The sequence below is a fragment of the Stenella coeruleoalba genome (genome assembly GCF_951394435.1).
Source record: "Stenella coeruleoalba genome assembly, chromosome: 3".
NCBI classification, from domain to species: domain Eukaryota; kingdom Metazoa; phylum Chordata; class Mammalia; order Artiodactyla; family Delphinidae; genus Stenella; species Stenella coeruleoalba.
This window is the reverse complement of record NC_137148.1, coordinates 48,005,281-48,022,533: the sequence shown is the minus strand read 5'-3', so window position 1 is coordinate 48,022,533 and position 17,253 is coordinate 48,005,281. Positions and strand designations below refer to the sequence as shown.

The 17,253-nt window shown below is 41.5% G+C and overlaps 1 protein-coding gene across 1 annotated transcript in view; it reads right to left on the bottom strand.

Moving 5' to 3' along the window:
• The window catches only part of ZSWIM6 (zinc finger SWIM-type containing 6), a 205,089-nt gene extending 188,180 nt beyond the window's left edge, over window positions 1–16,909 (bottom strand). Inside the window, exon 1 of the mRNA XM_079915979.1 lies at window positions 16,222–16,909. Coding sequence (XP_079772105.1) covers window positions 16,222–16,888 — 667 coding nt within the window. The 5' untranslated portion in view covers window positions 16,889–16,909. The remainder of the gene's footprint in view (window positions 1–16,221) is intronic.
• Between the last annotated feature and the right edge of the window lie 344 nt (window positions 16,910–17,253).

Below are 17,253 nucleotides of genomic sequence, written 5' to 3'. Positions count from 1 at the left end.
AAAAGCAATCTCTTAATCACTCGAAGGTATTTAAAATTCAAAGTTATTTGCTTTGGTAACCCAAAAGTACTGTTCTACACAGGAATGCCCGAATTATTTTCTGTGTAGACGCCGGAACCATCTAATAAACAAACTGCTTTTTCAGAATAGTTTTTTGGCTGATGCTGATGCTGTTAACAAGTTAACAAGCTCGAAGGAAAAAGTTCCCTCAAATAAGAAAAAGAAGAAAGAAACCTTACATGGTATTTGTATAAATGTACTGCTGGTAATAAAATAAAGTCTCAAAAACCAACCTTCCTATCTTGTGGTCATATTCCTATTCAAAATACCTCCTAAGAGACAACTCAGATTTAGAAAATCAAACAGAAATTGGAACTTGGAGCTATTTTTTTTCAACTAAGAGAATTTCATACAGGTACACATAAATACTGACATATAATCTAAGCCTACCATTCATTCAAGGGACATTTCAATGTCTACTATACACACACTTCACTGACACTATTAATAGTTGGCTGTCCTGGATTTAAAATTTACCAGTATTTTTTTTCACTCTAGCAGATTTATATTTCAACTCCAAAAGGGACTTTTTATTTAAATACTCTGTGATTCTCACCCTAAAAAACAAGACTAGAAATATCTACTAAACAATAGCAAACTCAAAATGACCCTATAACAGTATACGGCAGGCACTTCCCTGGTGGTCCAGTGGTTAAGACTCTGTGCTCCCAATGCAAGGGGGCCAGGTTCGATCCCTGGTCAGGGAACTAGATCCCGCATGCTGCAACTAAAAGCCCCGCATGCTGCAATGAAGATCCCGCGTGCCACAACTAAGACCCAGTACAGCCAAATAAATAAATATTAAAAAGTAAATAAATAAAATGTTATTTAAAAGAACAGTATATAGAATATTTTTACATTTATTTGTTAGCACTTCATATTCTGAGTTGTTCGATAGCCTAACTATTGCTCCCCTCTATAAAAGATGCTTAGAAATCTACAATCCTACACACTGCAATTTCTCATAAGAAACAATCCCTCATTTTCTCCAATTTTCACATTAAAGATGAGTTCCACAGCTGTGTTCTCAAGTTTGGAAAGGGCCATGAATCAGACAGGCCAGTGTCAGTCTTTACAACAACCCCTTGCAGAATGTCAGAAGGTCTACCCACCTTCACTGAGAAAAAACCAGAGTATACTTATGAACTTGATTTACTATTATATCTTTTTTAAAAACGGTATGACGGTTCTAGATTTCCTGGGTAAGGCTTACTGAAAGAGTCAAGACACAGAATTTTCTACATTAAATAATAAATTAGGCTTCTTGAAAGAGCCAGGTTCAAAGCTCAATTCTAAAACTTAAAAAGGCAAATCAAAAGTAAAGAGAAAACTAGTTGCTCCACAACTGTAAAGGATCAAAGAGGGGAACTGCAACTCAAGGAGTAAATTTTAAAAACTAGCCTTTTAGAGATGCAATAGCCAATCCATCCATAAAACCACCATAAGTTGGCCATTACACACTGCATACATTACATTCTGAATTGTTACTATCTTTTTTTTTTTTGCTGTACGCGGGCCTCTCACTGTTGTGGCCTCTCCCGTTGCAGAGCACAGGCTCCGGACGCGCAGGCTCAGCAGCCATGGCTCACGGGCCCAGCCGCTCCGCGGCATGTGGGATCTTTCCAGACCGGGGCACGAACCCGAGTCCCTTGCATCGGCAGGCGGACTCTCAACCACTGCGCCACCAGGGAAGCCCTGAATTGTTACTATCTTTAACAGGAAGAATGGGGGGGGGGGGAGAGTAAGTAAAAAATACAGTTTTCGTAACATTAAATAAGCAGCCCAGTGAAATATAAATTCCGGAAGAGGGAGGAGGAAAGGGACCCTCTATATCTGAACATGGCTACTTGAATTTTTTGTGCTTTTCTGGCCTTAACCCACCACCACTTAGCCCATCTTTACCACCATTCCTTCCCAAGACCCCAACACGCACGCATATGCACGCAGGCGCACAAACAGGCGTTCACACACAACACATACACACAGTTACAAGGTTTAAAAAATACAAACCATATCCTTATGTGTCAAAAAATAAACTTCATACAAGAGCACAAGAACTCTGAAGTCTCGTGATTTATCAAAATCAAAAGACAATGCCACTGCTAAGCTATGAGCTAATGCAAATTCAGACCTAATACATACACTGAATTTTGAATAAACTCAGTCACTGGCTCTTACATCACCAATTTTTTTTCTAACACATCTAAAATTATAAACTATGAAAACGAATTCTGGAAAATAAATGAGCATGAAAAATTATGGATGAAACTTAAAATTACTGTTGAAACAGAATTTTTTTTTTTTTTTTTTTTTTTTTGCGGTACGCGGGCCTCTCACTATTGTGGCCTCTCCCGTTGCGGAGCACAGGCTCCGGACGTGCAGGCTCAGCGGCCATGGCTCACAGGCCCAGCCACTCCGCGGCAGGTGGGATCTTCCCAGACCGGGGCACAAACCCACGTCCCCTGCATCGGCAGGCGGACTCTCAACCACTGCGCCACCAGGGAAGCCCTGAAACAGAATTTTTTAAAAAATCTGTCCATTTTAAAATAAAAGCATTTTTTCACAAATTGTTAAAATGAATAAAGAGTTTCAAAAAAAATTTTCTCCATTGCAATAGTTCTTATTGAAAGCAAAAATGCAATACTATCCAATACTCTGGAATTCCTTGCTATTTAATGAAACAGCTTAGACAAAATGCCTTTTTAATAAGTTGCTAAGAGAGATCCACAAAAACTGCAAAGAAACTGCTCTGACAAGTTCCAATAAGGAACATCATTTGAGCACTTTGCTTATAACAGCACTAGTCAAACTACCATCTGGGCTTTGGTTTTAATCAAGCTTATTAGTTAAACTGGAGCTGACATCATTTACATGACTAACCTAAATGAAATCTAAATTACATTACGGATCCATAAGATAGTCACTTACCTACTACCATCCAGTAGATTATAATGCTCTAAGCATCATATTATAAATATATATATATGTGTGCATACACACACACACACACACACACACCCCTATCTATAGAAACATACATAGATATATCAGTGGATCTATCTCCAAGCCACTTTTGGAAAATACACCTGCCATAACCTCTAACTGCAGAAAGACACCACATGGTATAATTAATACACTGTGATATAGTTCAATGTACTCGGTACTCTATCCCCAAGACATTCTGATTATATTCCCTAATGAAATTTTTGTTTTCACTCTAAGAAACAAAATATTCTTGGATCAGCAAGAGTAAGCTGCCCAACTTGCTCTTATCCACAATGGAAGCATCTCATTTTAAGATGTAAAAATTTAAATTAACTCTGAAACATCTGCCTTCTCTAAGCCATTAGACCAGCAAGTCACCTTTCAGTAAATCCCTCACCTTAAACTTTATTTCAAAAAGTGAAGGCAGCAAAATTTGTCCAATTACTACCTTAAAGACAAAGTGAAAAAAAATCAATTTGATTCTATTCCTAGTTATTCTGGCCAATTATTTTGTTACCTTAAGAAGGGCATCACATCAATGCACTAGCTAAATGTTATCCTGACATCCAACAGATCTAAGTACATTATACCACAATTCACTGAGTAAGTGAATAATAATCATCATCCCTGTTTCTATTCACATTCAGTGTGGTCCATGGTACACTGAAAATCATCCCTAACATACCCTCAGCTTTTTTATGTACCACTATGGAAAGAATATAAATACTGTTCTTCTTACCAAAGTCCCTTCCAAACATACTACAGATTCACACTGTGACATTCTTTTCACTTCTTTCCAAAATTATACAAGAACAAATACAACATATTTTTCATTTTGAGTACAACTGATAATCAAGTAAATTCTTAAATTCACATGTGCATCCAAAAGTTTAAAACTCAGTTTGCAAATACACTCCACATAATACTGGCTCTAGGGTATACAGAATCTAGACCCAGATACTGCTACTTCAACCAAAACCCACCTATACGCCCTACTAGAATAAATAGTAAGCTTTTTATTTGCTAAACATGTTCTTACAGCATTAACCAAACCTAAACACACACAACTGTGTTAGCAAAGAGAACACTGACAACTGTAGAAAAAAAAAGTACATTTTTTTTTAATGTCTAATGACACCTATAATTATATAAACCAATTCAGACTCTACAACTTCAACAGGAATGGCAATTTTAAAGATGGCCAAGGCATTTTAAATTAATCAGGCAAATCTCACACCTCTTGGTGCCACCACAAAACCAAAATTATTGAGCAGGATATATGTCTGACCTGATAAGGCAATTCTTAAATCTTTCTCCTATCTAAAATAGTTATCACAGTATGATGACTACTATCAAAAATCAATCCTTTCTTAAAAAATGCACATCCCACTTCGAAAAAGTAGAGGTAAGTAGAATATCATAACACAGAACATATACAAAAATTAGTTCAGTTTAATAACTGAAAAGTTAAGTTTTTGACATTTGCCAAGCAGTCCCACAACGTGCTGGCCCTATGCCATCATGGCCTAGTGCCAGCCTGATGGAGGGCCAGGCTAAAAATAGCAGCCAAGCAGCAGCTGGAACACATAGGTCCTTGTGACCTCAGCTTTATTTCCCTAAATCGAGGGAGGTTGAAGGGAAGGGGACAGTGGCTGGGAAAGAAAGGAATGGAACACACTCTCTTGGTTGGTATTTCTTACCTCTTCCGATTTCTTGCCTTTTTCCCTACCACTCTCTACTATTCCTCACTCCCCCACTCCATTCCCCCGTGCCCAAGAAAGGAAGGGAAAAAGCATGGGCATTAGAGAAGGAGGGAAAAGAAGAAAGATACTTGAGCTCTGAGGCAGGTTAGGTTCAGAGGCTCCCTTCACTCCTACCCTCAAGTCTCACTTGATTCTGCCATCATCACAAAGCAGCCATTGGCCATTTCAGTCCTCAGCTTTACCATGGTCTAGAGAAAATATAAGACAAAAATTACACAGGTGATAATTGTAGGAGAGAAGCAAAAGAGAACTAGACTATGGTGTCAGGAGTTCAAAATCCTAAGTGCTAAGGAAACTTGAAGAATGCTTTAAAAAAAAAAAAACAAAGTCCGGGGCTTCCCTGGTGGCGCAGTGGTTGAGAGTCCGCCTGCCGATGCAGGGGACACGGGTTCGTGCCCCGGTCCGGGAAGATCCCATATGCCGCGGGGCAGCTAGGCCCGTGAGCCATGGCCACTGAGCCTGCGCGTCAGGAGCCTGTGCTCCACAACGGGAGAGGCCACAACAGTGAAAGGCCCGCGTACCGCAAAAAAAAAAAAAAAAGTCCGGGACTTCCCTGGAGGTCCAGTGGTTGGGACTCAGTGTTTCCACTGCTGAAGGCTCAGGTTTAATCCCACCGCATGGACAAAAAAAAATTAAAAATTAAAAAATTAAATTAAATTAAAAAACAAAGTCCTAAAGAAATAAGGTAAACTTATTTTTTAAAAAAGTCCTCTCTCACATACATCTGATTACAAACTTCTGGTATTTGTGTTTTAGCAGTTTATTTTACGACAAATATTTATTAAAATCATGACCATCTTCTTTGTAGAAATGAGTTAATATAAAGCAGTAGCAGGAACAAAGGTTCAACGTAACCAAATACTACAGTGCTACCTTCAACTTCTGCCAGCCTTTACCAAAAGACCAACAGTAACACCAGAAGAGGCTCCAGGCTCTGCCCTTTACAGTGAAATGATAAAATACCTATACTTCATTTATAAAAATACTGATCACTGTCAGCAAATATTTAACAGCTACAACATGGCACATGTAGCATTCTAAATTGTACTAACGTAATTAAGAGAATTTAAATCTTGCTTCTGTGGACTCATTCTATGTACTATCTTCTTACATTATTTTCCATAATACCTTCTAACCTTAGAGATCTGACACCAATTAACAATGAAAAATGCTTTAAGTAAACAGACTGTTAAATAACGTAGGACCAGGCAGTGAGTCACCTGAACTTTAAGCGCATTAATTCACTAAATGAGCTTCCAATTTATCTGATCAGCTTTTTCAGTTGGTAAGAGTTTAGATGTACTGACAGGTTCTACTGCATCCTTCCAATTAACATCCTTCCAATTACCTATCTCTTTCAAAGAAAATTAAATCTTTTTCTCAGCACAAGAAATAGTATAATTTTCAATCATAACATTCAAAAAGTTGTACAAGATAAATGTATATATGCGACATATATATTGCAATTAGATCTAACATGCAAGTTACTCCTCCTTCAAAAGTTAAAAATGTCTGATGAATGATGATCAAAATCACCCCACACAACCATCTTCCAAAGCTGAAGTTCGTTCACAAAAAGGCACTTTTTTTAACTTTTTGTTTTATATTGGAGTATAACCGATTGACAATGTTGTGATAGTTTCAGGTGCACAGCAAAGCGACTCAGCCATACATATACATATATTCATTATCCCCCAGACTCCCCTTCCATCCAGGCTGCTACATAACATTGAGCAGAGTTCCCTGTGCTATACAGTAGGTCCCACAAAAGGTATTTTTAAAGTGCAGTTTTTCAAATCAAATTTTTAAAATACATGTTAAAAATCATAGCTCTGATCACAATTTAAAATTCTGGCTGTGAAAAATTACCCTAAAAAGTAAGAGACTATAAACATGAAGATGAACTTTCTAGAATAGTTAACGATGACACATCACAAGTAATATTATTTCTGGCTGTGAAATTCTGGCTGTGAAAAATTACCCTAAAAAGTAAGAGACTATAAACATGAAGATGAACTTTCTAGAATAGTTAACGATGACACATCACAAGTAATATTATTTAGGGGGTAAGAGTACCAGCCCAGAGAGGCTGTGTCTAGCTCCATAATTTACCACGCTGTGTGACCTTGGGCAAAAGTTACTTGCACTTTTTCCCTATGCTTCAGTTATCTCATCTGTGAAATGAAAATAATAAAAGTACCTAACTCATAGGGCTGTTAAGAAATATAAAGTACTTGGAGCAGTATCTGGCACATGGTTAAGTGCTCTGAAAGTGTTGACTGGAAATGCTGATACAGCAGTATTAAGAGGCTCACTGTAAATCATGCTCAGTACAATAAAGAAAACCCCGAAATAATACAAGGTCTTTATGAAGAGATGTTAATAAAGCTTTGAGGCCACATCAATTACGTGAAAGAAGTGTACCTAAGGGTTATGTATATAGTACTAGTTACTAGCGATGAGGGTGGGGTGACACTGGCAAACACTGAAAAATGTACAAAAACAGGTCAAACACAGACACTACTGAATAAGTTTTCATATACATACTACGTTCAGAATAGACAAATTTCTTCCTGGGTATTGACTTCTATCGTCCTGTGTATGTAGTATTTTCAACTTTTAGTAAATTCTGTATTACAAGGAGGTATGCGTACAGTCATGTGTACTCACACCAACTGTAACAGAGTTTCATACAGCTAGCAATCATAACTAACTTTTCCTGAACTTTAATCTCATCAGAGAACGTCTCTACAGTTTCCAAATGTCTACGAATGTTTTATACTAGCATGTACTAAGCATGCCAGAATCACTGCTTAACTGAAGTCATTAGAATCTGGCCTGAAACTAAAATGTTATCTAGAAATACTTTTATAACATTCAATGAAATGTTAGCCAAATAATCTCTCCAACAGCACAGTCAATTTACATTCACTATATGCTTGTTCTGATTTCTGAGATTTTCTGAAGTTTACCAAACATTCCCAGCAAATTAGGAGGCAGCCTGAGTAGTGGAAAAACAGAGATTCCACGTTTAACTTTGCAATTTACTATGCCTCTCTGGACAAATTACTCAACATGTCTGGGCCTCAGTTTTCTCATGAGCAAAATGGGAGAAGCTGGAATCTAGCTGTACAAATATTCAGAGCTCTACAGGTAGATAATAACTATCATGCAAGAGTATTGTGTAAAAACAGAATCTCATCCGTTCGCATATTTAAGAAGAAACAGAAGAGTGCACCTGTACACAGAGGTCACTGAAATACGCTTGGGGTAGTGATACTCAAATGATACCTAGGTTCATCTGTCTCCTTTTCTCTCACTTGGGAACATCAAATTTGTTACAAATAAATACATAAATAAATATATGTAACATATGCTGACAAAAAACTAATTATCACTAAAGAATTCCACAAATATAAAACACTTAGCATACCCTTTTCCAACAGACTTCACTTACTATCAGCTGAAGGTCAATCTTTAAGTTCAAAATGAAAAGCAGATTTTGCACTGCGTTCTCTCCAAAGCTTGCTTTGGCTATCTTTTCTAGATCAAAGAAATAAAGGAAGCATCCTATTTTTAAAGAATTGAAAACCATGTACAAAGGAAATTCTTAGCAGAACACATGGCGCTGAAAGCAAAAAGTGGAAGGACACTCAGATTTTTCAAACAAATCTAACACACTTTATTTTTGAGACTCTGGCTAGGATTGGGAAACAAGTCTCTTTCCATGGGACAAGACTATGTAACATATTTCTCCAAATTACCACTTGGTACTGATTTCTCAGAAAGAGATGAGTCTTTCCATTCACTATAAGGAGGAAATAGCTCATGTTTTCTAATTTACAGTAATAAATACAGTAATATTTACATACATCAAAAAATTAATAAACCAAGAAAATTAGATTACATTTTTATTGCGAGAAAGCATGATTTTTCAAACTATATAATAGTAATCTGAAAGGTAACTGAAAATGGTTTTGTGGGCTCCATGTAGTTTATTACCATTTAAAAAATTGTTGCCTATAATCTGCTTTGTTTCTAAGATGTTTATACTTACCTATAATCTGCTTTCTCTTGTAGGATATTTGTCCTCTTAAATAACAGGTGAAGGTCAACAGCAGTTCAAGTTAAATGATGGCCTCTATAAAAATTTCTAACACGGGTGTGTCTTATCATATGTATACATAAGCTTCTTAAAATAAAGGTACCAAATTCATTTTGCATCACTGAAGAAAACCGATTTTCCAACACAAAAATATAAAGCACATAAGCATTTGGAATTAGTACAGACCCGTTCGTATAATTTTTAAAAGGGACAGCTTTCTTAAACGAAAGTATCAGTCATTCCTTCATTGCCATCCTGTTCACTGAACATATTACTAGCTAAAATCACACATTCTTAAGTAAACTCTTAATATGATTCTGAGTAAAAAAGACATGCTGCCCTGCATCTTTGCAGACCAAACATTTAGAGTTGGAACTGACAGTAACTGATTACCCATTGTGAAAAGAAAAGAAGCCAAGGATAAACAGATAAACATCTTAACAGTTGGCCAGGACATACTTAAGACAACACTGACTTTAATTGTTCAATTAATTGCAATAATTGTTCTTTAGACAACATGTTCCACGGAATCCTGATGTTTTAAGAAGGAAAGGTATCCGAGTCTCTCATCTGCAAAAAGGATGAAACTCAATGCACAGTTAAAATAATGTGGGTGGCCTTTTCCTCCTCAATTCCAGGGTGTACTCAGAATACAAGTGTGTAGGGCAGGAAATTAAAGACTGAAGCAAGAGTAGAAATATTTGCTTAATTCAAATCTGCAATTCCACCTTCCAGTATTGTTGAAATATTTTGGCTACGAAAAGTATTCTGTCTCCCAAACACTTTAGATTTCTTCATTGGACCAATACTAACCGCTGGAGAACCAAGTATCATAAAAAATTTCAAGATTGCTTCACCTAAAATTGAAACTCCCTCAGAACAATGCTGAGCACATCTGAGATGCTCAATACTTTCAAGAATCAATTGTAAGCAAATCAAACATCTCAACTCAGATAGAACCACAATTAAAAAAACACATGCAACTAGTTTCAATTTTTTTTCCTTTTGTGTAATTTTTCATTAACCAAAAGACAAAACGAGCATAGGGCTCTCATTCAAATTTGTTCTATATCATTACCTTAATCTCAAAATTACATTCAATTAACTATATTATCATCAATAAACAAAACACCTAACTCTCAAAGTGCATTTAGAATCACATCTTTATATAATAATCTCTGGACTGTAAAGAAAATCAAAATACTCACAGGCCAACAAATTAGCCTTAAGTTAGCTGATTAAAATTTTAACCATCTTAAATCTAATAATGATCCCCTTTTACTGCTTTGCTACCCCCTAAATCATAAAATTTTAAGTAACAAATCTGAAAAGACCATGAGAATGTTTAACAAAGTATGAACAGAATTTCTCTCCCGAAAGTAACCAGAAAAAAAACAAAAAAACCTAGCTCCTTCCTTATACAAAAGACTAGTTTCTAGTTTTGTTTAGACATTTCTTGCTTTTAAATGATTGTTTAGTCACAAATAAGGAAATGGTGTTTCAAAAAAAAAAAATTGAGTGTACACCAGTTCTTCAGAAAGGGGACACATACACACACACACACACACACACACCCCCCAAAACAAAAAAAATGTGTTAATTAAAAACACAAGGATAACGATCCTAAGATTTCTTATTACAAAAGTATATGCTGCTAGTTTTAAGAAAAATCCAACCATAATAACAATGAAAATTAAAATTCCCCCCAAAACCTTGCCCATTCATTTAACTGCCCTCCTCCAAAGATACTCACTATCCACTGGTTGCTTGTGTACATTTTCCACATTCTTATACACCTATATGCAAGTCCATCTTTTTTGTTTTAAACAGAAATTGCAGCATACTACATGAACTGTTGAGTTGTCTTTATTTATTTTCGCTTAAAATTTTCTCTTTTTTTGTATTTTATTTTTTAACATCTTTATTGGAGTATAATTGCTCTACAATGGTGTGTTAGTTTCTGCTTTATAACAAGGTGAATCAGCTATACATATACATATATCCCCATATTTCCTCCCTCTTGTGTCTCCCTCCCATCCTCTCTATCCCACCCCTCTAGGTGGACACAAAGCACTGAGCTGATCTCCCTGAGCTATGCGGCTGCTTCCCTCTAGCTATCTATTTTACATTTGGTAGTATACATAAGTCCATGTCACACTCTCACTTTGTCCCAGCTTACCCTTCCCCCTCCCCATGTACTCAAGTCCATTCTCTACATCTGCGTCTTTATTCCTGTCCTGCCCCTAGGTTCTTCAGAACCTTTTTTTTTTTTTTAGATTCCATATATATGTGTTAGCATACGGTATTTGTTTTTCTCTTTCTGACTTACTTCACTCTGTATGACAGACTCTAGATCCATCCACCTCACTACAAATAACTCAATTTCGTTTCTTTTTATGACTGAGTAATATTCCATTGGATACATGTGCCACATCTTCTTTATCCATTCATCTGTCGATGGACACTTAGGTTGCTTCCATGTCCTGGCTATTGTAAATAGAGCTGCAATGAACACTGTGGTACATGACTCTTTCTGAATTATGGTTTTCTCAGGGTATATGCCCAGTAGTGGGATTGCTGGGTCATATGGTAGTTCTATTTTTAGTTTTTGAAGGAACGTCCATACTATACTCCATAGTGGCTGTATCAATTTACATTCCCACCAACAGTGCAAGGGGGTTCCCTTTTCTCCACACCCTCTCCAGCATTTATTGTTTCTAGATTTTTTAATGATGGCCATTCTGACTGATGTGAGGTGATACCTCATTGTAGTTTTGATTTGCATTTTCCTAATGATTAGTGATGTTCAGCATCCTTTCATGTGTTTGTTGGCAATCTGTATATCTTCTTTGGAGAAATGTCTATTTAGGTCTTCTGCCCATTTTTGGATTGGGTTGTTTGTTTTTTTGATATTGAGCTGCATGAGCTGCTTGTAAATTTTGGAGATTAATCCTCTGTCAGTTGCTTCATTTGCAAATATTTTCTCCCATTCTGAGGGTTGTCTTTTTGTCTTGTTTATGGTTTCCTTTGCTGTGCAAAAGCTTTTAAGTTTCTTTAGGTCCCATTTGCTTATTTTGGTTTTATTTCCATTTCTCTAGGAGGTGGGTCTAAAAGGATCTTGCTGTGATTTATGTCATAGAATGTTCTGCCTATGTTTTCCTCTAAGAGTCTGATAGTGTCTGGCCTTACATTTAGGTCTTTAATCCATTTTGAGTTTATTTTTCTGTATGGTGTTAGGAACTTCATTCTTTTACATGTAGCTATCCAGTTTTCCAAGCGCCACTTACTGAAGAGGCTGTCTTTTCTCCATTGTATATTCTTGCCTCCTTTTTAAAAAATAAAGTGACCATATGTGCGTGGGTTTATCTCTGGGCTTTCTATCCTGTTCCATTGATCTATCTTTCTGTTTTTGTGCCACTACCACACTGTCTTGATTACTGTAGCTTTGTAGTATAGAATTGACTTGTTTTTACATGAAATATGCTGGTCACCTCTTCTTGTCAGTATATAAAAATATACTTTGTTTTTTCATGGTTGCATAGTATTCCATTGAGTACTACTTAGCCACTTCCCTTCTGATAGAAATTTAGCTTGATTCCAGATTTTCAGTATTGCAAACCATACTGCAATAAGCATCACTCACCGTAATGAACATCACTGTGCACTAATATCAATATATCTATGGAATAAATTCCTAGAAATGACACAAAAAGATTGTGCCAAACATCAGGGGAGGCAGCATCCCACTCTCCCACCTCCTCAATCAATTCTGGGTAATGTCTACCTGTGTGCCAATGTGGTGGATGAAAATGGCATGTCATTTTTGTGTCTCTCTTAGTGAAGATAAATACATTTATTAATAATTTGCATTTCTTTCTGAAATGTGTTGTCCATTTTTCTACCAGATTATTCATGTCTTTTTTCCCCCAGATTTTTAGGAATTACCTGCCAGCCTTTGGTCAAACATGTGGCAAATATTTGCCCCAGTTAGTTGCTTAACTTGGTTCATCATGTTTTCAATCCTACAGAAACTTTTAGATTTTTTTAAATCAGGTAACTTATATCTGTCTCTTCCTTAACAATTCAAGTTTCAGGTCCCATTAGGGATTTGCCTGCTCTCTCCCAGGCAAAATTTTTGGGAAAATTTATGTGACTTCTAAATCATTACTGGAATGTTGTCAATAATATTTACATACAAGCACCTTACCTTCAACAATAGCTCCCACCCCATATATCATTAGTTAACAATAATAAGCCAACAACACTGCCTCCAAAACTTCCCATAATCAACTGATGAACAGCTCTGTACCAATTAAATATTGCTTACAGCTGCTACATCAAAGGTTTAATTTCTTTTCCTTTAAATTTCTTTTTCTTAAAATCTAGGAGTTGGAAAATAATAACTAAGCAAGTATGTTTAATTTCCGGGAAATCCCAATTCTCTGTCCCTCAATCCTTAAATAATCTTCAACATTGTAAGTGTAAAATAACCTTAAATAATCTTCAACATTGTAAGTGTAAAATAAAGTCCAACAACTAGATTGTCTGTATTGTATCTATAATTTAGTCATCTCTACAAAAGTCAAAGAATACTTCCTGTACAAACAAACTTGTAATTTTGCAATAGCAGAAAATTGCTTATGATGCTATCAACAGAGTATTCTGTTCTTTTCCATTTCAGGTTATGAAGCGAAAGGGTTCTACCTCAAATCACAAAATCATAAATTAAGCTTCATGTTAGTTCCAATTCAAACCACCACTCAGAGCTAAATTAGATGGTTAATCTAGCCACTCTCTCTGTTCTTCTTTAAGAAAAAAAATCTTGGTCATAAGTTTTCTATCTCAGTGCCAGCTGCCAGGCATTTAACAGCCTTCCATCTCTAAGCTGACTGGCACAACAAGTAATACAACTTGGAAGTTAAGGAAATTGGCAGAACTCAGAAGGGAAAAAAGAATATTTTCCACAATTTGTACAGCACTTGTTTAGCACGTATGTTAAGTGTTTCCAAAGGGGTGGTCAACTCTTCAAACTATATAAGAAGCATCTACTTCACATCAACCACTGCCAGCTCCATTCAGTGGCCTCCTTCTCCTCCCGGGACTATTCAGAAAGTTACTATTTTCTTTACAACTCACCCCGGCCTCTTCACCAATGAAAGCAGGCAAAGCCCACGCTGTGTGTCTGTCTCCTAGAGAAGATTGCATCTTTTATTTATCGTCCCTTGGCTTTATTTTCACAGTGAATTCCTGGCTTAAATGCAATCAGCCAAGAAACCCTCCCTATGTGCTCTCCTGTCATTCCTCATTGCTTGCAAGCAGAGTCAAGCACAGAAGGGGGAAAAAAAAAACTCAGCATTGCCAGCCAAGCCATAAAAACTCACAAACTAGTTATACTGAGAAACCATGGATGTGCTTCAATCTATTTCAACCAGGCAGGAAACGGGGGGGGGGGGGGGGCATAATAACTTGAAAGGCTGTTAATTAGATTTTTTTTAAAGAATGGATGGCCTCAGAAGTTAAAACCCCCTCTAGACATAAGGAAAGGGGTATCTAACCTAGAAAAGGCAACACTGGGGGCTGCCTTTACAAATAAATGACCATGCAGAAAATCACGTTTGCAGATTGCATCAGAATTCAAAGTAACCAGATAGGATTAAAACAAATCTTTAAGTCTCTCTTGGGTCCCCACCAGCCCCCCACCCGACTCCCAAAGAGAAGGATAAAAGGAACTGACTACGGAAAGAGAAGATTAAATAAAAAATCAGAGGCAGTGATGCTTCCAAACCTCTCCCCATTCATTAGGAACCGTGCTCACCACCACAGTTTAAATAGACAGCAATATGAGAAGGGGGGGTTAGAAAATACGTCGTTTTGCAATCAGGAGAAAAATACGGGGAAAGGGGAGTTTCACTATAGCATTGTTCTTTTCCGTGCAGCTCAAAACATCCCCAGCGCTACAGCTGAAAAAAATATCTGACCAGAAAAACACACTGGAGGGTGGGGGGAGGGGGAGGACAGGGAAAGCTTTTAGAATTCGGTATTTGAGAAAACTCTCATGGTCTGTCAGAAAAAGAAGGGCTGTGCAGCTTTAAACCACAAGTCCTACTCTCGCCTTTGTCAAATATCTTCTACTTTACAAGCCCCGAAAAGAAATAAAGAGACTCTTTTGTTTGGTTTCCCCTTTTCGGAGGGTGACAGAAAACTGAAAGGGGCACAAATAAACCTGAAAATGAGAACAAAGTGCGGGGTCGTGCCCGGCTGCCAGGCGGTCGCGCAGGGAGGGACGCGGGAGCGGCCGCGGAGCCCCTGCGCCTCACGCTCCTGCAGCCGCCGGCCGAGAGCGCCAAGCCCGTCACCGCTCCCCACGGATCGCACAGAGCACGACCCCCGGTCCCCCGGGCGCAAACCGAACTCCGGCGGCAGGAGCCCCGGGCACGCCGCTGCCCCCCGGAACGGGGAAGAACCAGCCGCTCCCGGCCCGGCTCGCGCCCTTTAATTAGGGGGCGTCCTCGCGGGGAGAGGTCCCTCAGGAGATGGGTCCAGCCCGCCGCGCGGCCCCGAGACGGAGAGGCGCGGAGGAAAGGACATTTAAATCCCGGGGCGGCCGGTGGAGCTCGCCCGGGCCAGTCCAGACGCCGCAGCGACCCCCGGAGCTCCGCGGCCGCCAGCCCGTCGAAGCCAGGAGAAAAGAGCCAGCCGAGTGGCATTAAAATGTATTTCCCTCCCTCAAATGGAAGGGGCGGGGGGTGAGGAAGGGGGGGAAGAGGAGAAAGAAAGACTAGCGAGCGACAGACAAGGGAAGAGAGGAGGGAGAGCGCAGAGCGCGGCCCGGCCGCCGTTTCGGCCCCGGCCGGCATTGTCTGTGCGGCCCGCGCTCCCTCCCCCGCCCCGCACGGCCCCGCCACAGACACCCTCCGCCGGAGCCCGGCCGTCAGCCCGTGCCTTTGTCCACATTCACCCCCCAAAACAGGCGAGCAGCCCTCCAGGACGTGCTCCCCGGAAGAAGGGCGGGGAACCGAGCGGGCCGGGGGCACCCGACACCCACCCCGCGGACCCCGCGGAGGGGCGCGTCCTGCTGATTCATTTCCCCTCGCGCTGGCCCGTCCGGGGAGACAGGGGGCGGGGAGGGCGGGGAGGAAATGGGCGCTCCGCTCTGGAGGACTATCCGGGACGGTGAGGGCACCGGGCGGGGTGCGGGCGCGCGCTGGGCTGAGGGGCTGCCGGGAGGGGAGGGGAGAGGAGGGGGCGGGCGCCCCCCCGAGGGACTGACGAACGGACAGACGGCCCCGCGACTGCCCCGTGACTCACCGACTTGCAGGACGTTGTCGACGCAGCCGCTCTCCAGCAGCGCGATGCCCCGGCGGAAGGGCAGCCGTGTCTCGTCTCCGCCGTCCGCCGACCCGGCGGCCCCCGCCGACGGGGCCCCGGCCCCAGCGGCGGCGGCGGCGGCGGCGGCAGCGGCGGCGGCGGCCGAGGTGGCGGCCGGCGAGGACGAGGAGCCGCCGCCGCCTGCGCCGCCCGCGCCGCCGCCCGCGCCGCCGGGGCCGCCGCTGTCTTCTCCGGGGCCGCCCGCGGCGCCGCCGCCGGTGTTGAAGGACGAGTACATGCAGATCTCCCGCTCGCTGCGGGGGAAGGACCAGTAGACGATGCGGCGCTGCACCGGCTCCGGGATGCGCTCAAAGCGCTCCTCCACGCGCTGGAACGGCCACTTCTCAGCCACCTTGCGCGCCGCGATGTCCAGCAGCGACTCGGGGCTCTGGGTCTTGCCCGGCGGCAGCAGCCCCAGCGCTGCGCCGCCCCCGCACGCCGCCGCCGCCGCGCCGCCCGCCCGCGGGCCCGGCCGACAGGCAGAGCTGTAGCCGCCACCCGCTCCTCCGCCGCCGCTGCTGGCCCCGCCGCCGCCGCCACCGCCTCCGCCGCCCGGCCGGCAGCAGAGCCGTTTCGCGGGAGGAGGCTGCTGTCCGCGCTCCGCCATGACCGCGCCGCTTCTAACCCGACAGCGGAAGTGCCAGGACCCTATAAACGGCACAAGGAAGCGCGACACGCACACGCCGCCGCGACGCCACGCTGCCATCTAGGGCCCGCCGCTCCTTGTACGGGCACAAGAGGTGAGGCCTTCACCGTGACGTCGAGGCTGAGGCGGGGCCCCGATAGGGGAACCTAGGGCCAAGGGCGGGGCCTATGCAAATCGCTGGACTGAAACATAAATAGAGCGCTCAGCGGACACGGGGGTAGCGGGGGCGCTGGGGTTGGGTTCCCGAAGGGTTGTGAGAATGTCAGACTGCTGTGACGCGGGGGGCGGGGCTCAGGCGGGGTTCCCGGGGGAGGGGGCGGGCCGCC